At 39.6% G+C, this 8039-nt stretch overlaps 1 protein-coding gene across 6 annotated transcripts in view; it reads right to left on the bottom strand.

Moving 5' to 3' along the window:
• Window positions 1-3074, bottom strand: part of creb5b (cAMP responsive element binding protein 5b) — a 48098-nt gene extending 45024 nt beyond the window's left edge. For 3 of the 6 annotated variants that reach the window (XR_003051577.1, XM_008323377.2, XM_008323382.3), the window contains exon 1: window positions 1552-1789. Coding sequence is in view for 2 of the 6 variants with exons in the window: in XM_008323377.2 (XP_008321599.1) it covers window positions 1552-1557 (6 nt within the window). In the remaining 4 variants the exon portion in view is untranslated. The other 3 variants (XM_008323379.3, XM_008323381.3, XM_017038192.1) reach the window with 3 other exon arrangements.
• Window positions 3075-8039: the final 4965 nt, after the last annotated feature.

Raw genomic sequence — 8039 nt, 5'->3', positions numbered from 1 at the left:
CCGCAAATGATTCTGCGAAGGCCTCCTGTCAATTATCCAACAGCTTTCTCACTTCACACTATCAGAACTCGACATCCTCCCTCTGGAAGGGCCGCTTGGCTCTCATTTGATATAGATGTTTTAGTTTAACAGAGGAAATTTGGTTACACTTCTTATTAACTACATCCTGATGTGTGTGAGGGGAAGGATTAGAGCCCGGCGTTCCATTTCAAGAGGTGCCGGGCTGGAATCCTCCAGGTAGAGTGATAGAGTGCATATCAGAATTTAAACAATATGGCGGAGGGAAGGGGGGGGCTGGTTGGGGTGCAGAGGCATATAGGGTTAAGGCAGGCACAAACATGCAGAGACATTCAAATCATCAGTTCCTGTAGCCGTGTCTTTGACAGCACAAGTTCAAGGTGGAGGATGACGGCGACCCCTGGGGCCAACATGGAAACACGGTTCTGTTTGACAGCGTCTGCCCTCAGATGCTGCTCTATAACAAAAAAAAAAAAACTGACTGCACTGATACTACTACTGCACGTACTACTGCACGTACTCTGTGTGACAAATGAGTTTGCTGAATGATACCTGTGCTGCAGATATGCTGATTGGACAGTGATTACTGCAGTTTCAACACTTCTGATATTAGTGTGTTCTTTGGAAACTGAACCGTTTCTCCTTCAACACAAATGAACTGACTGTAAATCACATTTCTTGGCTGCTAATAAAACCGATGAAAGTCAACATTAGCGAACGGTCGAGTCCAATCCTGTGACCTCGGCAACAGTAAACTGGTCGACAAGTTTTTCTGGAGGTTGAGGAAGACTGATACTGGTCAGTTTTAAATTCTGGATAAATAAACTGAATCTGAATTTCATTCAACATTCCTCATTGCATCATACAACTGAACTATATAAATTAGCAGGGAAATCATCTATAAAACTCATTTGTTGTACCATCTATGACTGATGGAACAATATTTCTGATAGTTGGTTTATATTTTTAAAAATTCATTTTACAAATTCTGTCATTTCAGCTCCTTGAATCTGTTTTTATTTTATTTTTATTTTTTGTACGCAACAAAACTTTTAAATCAGTCAATTCATATGGTTTCATTTCCCCCCCAAAAAATCTAAATTACTTCTAAACAGGTATTATTTTAACGGAACACATAATCAGTCGACTATTATTAGGAAAAAAATGTCCTAATAATAACTCCAGTAATTAATATGATTGCTGTTGCTGCCCCAGTCAGAGGATGACACTGACTCTGTTTATTCCACAGCTTATTTTATCATTTAGAAAATGATAGATCAGGTTTTGACACCTTGTTATTCATTATTATTATTAAGTTAGCTAAAAATAACAGCTTTGTCAGACATTTTATAGAGAATACAAATGTTTCTACTCACACCTGGACAAACTGAATACTTTTTTTTATAACCAGCCAAACGTTTAAACGTTTTTTAACGTTTTTTAATTAATTTCTGATTTAATTAAATTTACAAATCTCCTGATGTCTTCTTTATTAGAGTAAACTTTTTAAAAAATATTTCTTTGTTTACTCACACACATTTGTGCCTTTTCTTTTTTTAAAAAAAGATCCAATTATCCGATGATATGGTTTTGGTTAGTCGCTCTTTATTTTCCATCCCTTTAAAATAAACGTTAAAAGAATCCTGTTTTTTGCAGGAAAGCGATGAAATGACGCGTTAATGTTCAGTTGTCATTGTTTTCCTTCAGGACGGAGTTCGTCCCCGCTTTCCACGGCATTTATATCAGTGCATTTAAGTCTATTGACCGATCATTAAAGTTAAATACCTTATTATTATTAACGACAGCCGTTTAGTGGCTGCTATTGAAGAGCCGGGCTGCAGTGTAATTGAAAAGCGCTGTGCAGCAGGAACAAGTGGTTATTGATAAAGTGTTGTCCCGTAAATAAAATGACAGCGGAGTTAATCCCGCAGATTAAAACATCTGTCTTTTCTCAGCCTCGTCAGCACAACCTTCCACAAAGTGAAGCCTTCAACATCTCAGCGTTTAATCAAATATCGACTGGCCTGCAGGATGACGTCATGTCACCGTTACCGTGCTGCTAGGGAGAAAAAGTGCAACATAAATTTGACGGGGTTGAAACTACAGCATCGGACCTTTTCTCAAATTGAAAATCGTGGCCAAGAAAAGCACCGGACCATCGGTTAAGCGGTGAACCGCAGCGCGCGCGCACGGTCCGCGGTACAGACGCCGGCTCTGACTATCCCGGGACGGGACAGGCGTGACAGCGGTGATGCTGAGCCCCAGCGTTAACACTGCTGCACGGGCTGCACACCTCCATCCTGACCCGTGGACTACGCCGCGGCTTTTAGCCGGGTTTGAGGTGAATTCCTGCAGACAGGCGTTCTGCACTTGACTCCTCAGCCTTCAAGTTCAACCACAGTCAACAGACAGACGGACGGCACTGACACAAGGACGGGACAATAACGCAGGGACAAACAAACACACCGAGTCAAATAGAGGCACAATCAACCCAAATAAACTCGCTTAAAAAAAACCGTGAATATTCCCAGACTGAACACTGACAGAGATGTTCAACTGCTGGAGTGAACAACAAAAACAAGCTGTTGCACAAAAAAAAGGAAAGAAGCACAAAAAAAGTAACAAGAGCGCGTTTCACAAAGACAGCAGCCGTGCAGAGGCTCGCGCACCGGCCCCTCTCCGGGCGCGCACAGACGTTTCAACACTCACCACACAAGTGTAGAAAATGTGAAGCAGTCTCTGAGAAGAAACCACGTTGGACTGAGAAAAGATTACAATACGATCTATTTAGAGAAGCATAACGTCACCCCGGGGTGACGTCACGTGGGATTCCTGAACTTCTAAATCATTGCGGTCCGTTCGGAGGCGGCGCCAAGGGCGGAGTTTGCACATGAACGCCCCAACAGAGAGAGAGATGCATGGATGGGTGGATGGATGGATGGATGGATGGATGGAGCAGAGCTGGAGCTGGAGCTGGAGCTGGAGCTGGTGTGGTGGGACAAGAACGACCATCTCCACCACTGACTGTTGAGAATAAAATTTTTTTTACAACAACTAAAAACATTTCATTAGTACTCCCTTAACAGGACGAGACTTTTTAACATCCCCAGTCTCACAGGCGTCAACAACAAATTCTGATCTCGTTATATTTGACATAAAGACATAAAAATATCTTACAAAACTGAAAAAAGTGACAGAATAAAAGTTCTCAGCGTCTCAAAGCAGTATTTACTAAACGCCGTCACATTTTTAGCAGACAGAGTAATGCTGTTAACTTATGAAAAAAACCCTTAAAATGGTTTGTTCTTCATGTTTACTGAGTCGGTGAAACGTTACCTAATGTTCTAGGCCGTCACTGTGGGGAAAAATAAATTATATTTATGGTAAATAAAAAAATTAACATTCAGGAAGCTGTTTATTCATGCCAAAAAGGGAAATTCACGATGGAGAAACCAGCCCCACTCTGAAAGACAAGGGTGTTTTGTAGCATTATGGCATATGTGTCAAACTCAAGGCCCAGGGACCAAATGACCTACGGACTGGTACTGGTCCACGGACCGGGGTTTGGGGATCCCTGATCGATACAGTCTCCCATTTATAACCGGCCCTTCAAGGGGAGCTGTATTGATGATGTGGCCCCGGTGGAAATGACATTGACACGCCTGTGTTATGGAGATTAATCAGCACGATAACGTAGCCCAGCATCTCAGACATCAACTTCAGTTCTGAAACTACGTGAACACACACTGGTGTTAGGGCCTGTAGCTCTGTGTTGTCAGTGCATCAGCGTAAATTACTGTGTGAAAAGTAAATATTTTAGTTGCTGCTGTTAATGTGCTGTTTGTACTGTCAAATGTCTAAAAGTAATACTGCTTAGCAACAGGTTAAAAAAGGAAACAGAACAAAAAAACAACACAATTGTTGAGTAGGAACGACAGAGACATTAAGTCTGGTTTGAGTTCAAGTTCAGGAGTTCAGTTTTTATCTGATGTCAACTATAAAAGTTCTTATCAAGAAAAAAAATATGAAGTCATCAAAACCTGCGTTAATGGTTTCTCGTCTGCTTCGTAGTAAAGGTTACATAGTGCTGAATGTAGCCTGGTAAGCCGTGTCCTAAAGTGGCCGGTGCAGCCCGTCTACTGAATCACCGCAAATGAGATGCTCGGCTTCTATTAACCACATATTGCTGTGGAGCTACTGTATGTGTTCAGTGTTTTCTAGGTTGGAACAATTCCAGGTCTGGATTTCTGCTGTGTGGAAGTTTAAAGAAAAGTTTGGGAGGTTTTATTTTGGTGCCAGGAACCTTTTAAGATTAGACTTCAAAATTAGAAAACAAATTAAAATCCAGCTAATTCATCACTTGTACGGAGGTAGTACAATAAATGAGTCTCGACTGCCGGAGCTGAGTTTTCAGCTCCAGCCACTGGTAATCAGTTTTGTTTGTGAGATCTTCGATAAAATCCATACACAGTAATATAACTCCACTGCACAACCTGAACAAACAGTCCATGAAAAAAACATTTGCGTTACTCACAGCCGTCACACGGCTAGCATGTGCAGTACAGCCAAAGAAAATAAGCATATCTGATCATTTAGCACAAGGTTAAATGAACATGTGGTACATCATGTAAACACTAGAGGCACTAGAAGGGGGTTTTCAACTCATGCAATATTGGGAGACCGTCGGAGAGGTTCTACAATTTTCTTACAATATTTACATAAAAATAATGACGAACAAACAAATTTACGAACAAACAACTCAACACACTGTGCCCCAAACTTCCGATACCTCTTTTTTCTCCTCCAGTATGACGGGGCGTTAGTGTCCCCATCAACTGCATGTTGCTCAAAGTTAAGTTGAGCATTTGTTAAGTTAAGTTAAGTATCAAATTGGACGGTTTATAGTTGTTTTGTCGATTATCGATCCTGAAATTTTAGCCAATATTGATACCGATTCTGAGTATCGGATCGAGCCATCAAACATATCCAGTGTCCTGTCTATCACTCAATTCAAAATCTTTTGATTTACCGACAGACATAACTCAGAACTGTCCGTCCATAGCCTCAAGCCTTCTTTAGGAAGAAGTGGGCGGAGCAAATAGTGGCTCATTATCATTTAAAGGTGAAGGCACAGAAACCATTCAGACATCATGGAACCATAATAAAATATGTTCCCTTGAACAGAACACGTGGAACAAATCTGCTTCACACTTCTTTATCTAAGACAAAACACTAGTCACAGCACATTAGAAGAGATTTGACACTACTAGTCACAGCACATTAGAAGAGATTTAAGCGGCGTTGAGAGTACAGCGCAGTGACGATCTGGAGCCAGCAGGCTGTGATTTCTTAGTCCACAGACACTGGCAGTGAAGCCACCCTCAGTTCAGCGGATTAATGACTGCTGACACATTAAGAAATGTTTACCACTTGCCTGCGACCACTCCGGCAGACGCTCTAAGAGCTCTGTCACAGAAACAATAACGCAGTCTGAGAAACCCTCATAACTCTTCTCCTCCGCCTCTGTCTTTTAAGCAGAGCTTTAATCAAGCTTTATGACATCCTTTTGTCTCTTTATTGCCAATATATTTCCCAACCAATCCAAACATTATGCTCCCAGAGGAGCAGACAATTAAGGCTGAAAAGAGCCGATACAGTTTGGGTCAGTGACCCGCACTAAAGAGGATTTGATCTATTTTATACTAAAACTGCTGTTATTATGCCCCTGTGCAGTGCTTTTGAGCAGCATCACCTGGGTAGGATCGGTACCTCTGAAGATGTTTTGTTGATGGAGAAGCAAAAAGTGAAGGAAGCATAAAAACCAATGGCATTATGTTGTTTAATAAAATCAAATATCACAGTCTTGTTGGAAAAAATCTTGTCCTATCAGTCCGGCATACAGCATTAAAACAAATTTCACAGCAGAAGTAGCTGGCTAGTGGAGCAGAGAAATACATCATTGAGCGACGTTATACGCGGGAGGTTCTAACCCATACATTGGATTGTGCTACATTTGTTTTCATTCATTTGTATTGGGTTTTTTTTGTGGAACTTCTTGCCTTTCGTTGTAGCTTCAAGTGTAAGTCAGTGTATCCTACTGCAGTTTGAGACCGCACGAGTGGCTCTGGGAGAAAAAAGGAAATTAGCATTGGAGAAAATATAAAGACAAGCATGAAATATTTATTGACAATTTCATCATCTACGCAAAAACTCAAACTGTAAAATTGACTGTAAAAACAAAATAAATTCAACAGGCTTAGGAAACAGTGTGTATTTCTCACTCTCTGCATCTGTGCTGTGTTTAAATTCATCAACTTGGCCCTTTGTTGTGTTTTCATATGTGTAAAAAAAAAGAAGCTATTAGAAAAATCGAATCATAGTAAAGACCATAAGAGACATTAATCCCAGTGACAGATTATTCAGTTTGTTGTACCAAAGCTTACTGGCTGCTTCAAATGAATCCTCTTAAGTAATCAGAAACAGACTGAGAAAATAAAATGGGGAAAAGTGTGGCGAGTGTGTGAGGTGGATGGATGTGTGATGGAAAGATAGCAGCAAAACTGAAGACTCACTTGAGAGATCTGCTGGTGTTTACTTAATCCTGTAACATTTACATCAACATGTCAAAGGATATTATTAACAGTCACAGACAGTGTTGTCTGTGAATGGGATTCATGGGATAACACAACACTCCTGTACATCCTTCATGTGGATAACAATCAGAAATATATGCCTTTCAAAATTGTATTAATTATTGATGGATAACTTTTTATAACTTAATAAATAGAATTATTACAATATACAATTTCATTACTACAATATATTGTAAACAGTAGTAACAGTGGATGTGGAACTGTAAAAAACAAACAAAAAAACAAATTGCGATATGTTGGTGGTAGCTGTACAATTATGTTCATCAGTTCACCAAAGAGGAGAAAATTCAATGTCCAGCAGTCGAAACATTTACCGTGTTTCCACACAATAGCCTACTCAGTAAATCTCTGGTGTAGGACCGCGGGAGTACACCTATTACCTCATCCACATTTACGGCCTGTAACAAATTGAAGTGTAATGATTAGCTGGAGCTGTGCTCATCAATAAATAAGAGAGGATAGGCATGGCCAGTATTTTAAATGAAAGCCATCAGCTCCTACAGACAGTGATGTAATGCTTTCATAGTGAAAATCCCACTGTGTTCCTGCACAACTACAAAACACTTTCACCATGTTCGTGAGGCTCGGAGGAGAAATTGGCCGAGCCCTTGGATGAACCCTGAGCAGGAAATCAAAATCCAAATTACTACCAGTAACTGACAACAGAAAATGTGCCATTATTTTTAAACTGGAGAATTTGCAGCAGCACTAAATATATGTAAATTCAATTTAAGATTAAGTTATTCTCAACAGGTGTTCTTCTATAGACAGTGTGTATATATATAGATGAGAAAAACACAGCTTTTGATGATTATGTTTTTGTAGTCAATATTTAAATTAAAACCTCAGAAATATGCAGAACAATTATTTCGAGTGACATTTTAAACATTTTGTGTGATCACACAGCAAACAAACCAAAACGTAAATCATTAATGTTCTACCGCTGGTCAACACTGCCACACTGTGGCCAAACGATGATCAGTCAGCCATATCGTACAGACTTCCTGCTGTGTACCCGAAACTGTACTGTACAAACACAACAGACTTCCTCACCGTGTCTTAGAATAGTTCGTATAAAAACAAATTAATTCCCTTATGTCACAATGTTGAAATATTATACAAATTATGACAATTATTTTATGTTAAATTTATGTTTAATTAAAAAATGCAGCAGTCAAAATTACAGTATATTTATTTTTGCATCAAAATAAATACAGTCACAAGTGTTTATTGTTATCACATAAATGATATAAATTATTTTAGAGACTGACACTGTAAATATCTTTCAAATTATTCAAACAAACGGAGAATTATTTGAATTATAAATTATCTAGACAAATGTTAAATGGATCCCGGGGGGTGGGGGAT

This window comes from Cynoglossus semilaevis, chromosome 13 (genome assembly GCF_000523025.1).
Source record: "Cynoglossus semilaevis isolate Cse_v1.0 chromosome 13, Cse_v1.0, whole genome shotgun sequence".
Classification (NCBI taxonomy): domain Eukaryota; kingdom Metazoa; phylum Chordata; class Actinopteri; order Pleuronectiformes; family Cynoglossidae; genus Cynoglossus; species Cynoglossus semilaevis.
The sequence above is the reverse complement of the archived record's forward strand: the minus strand, read 5'-3'. Positions and strand labels throughout refer to the sequence as shown.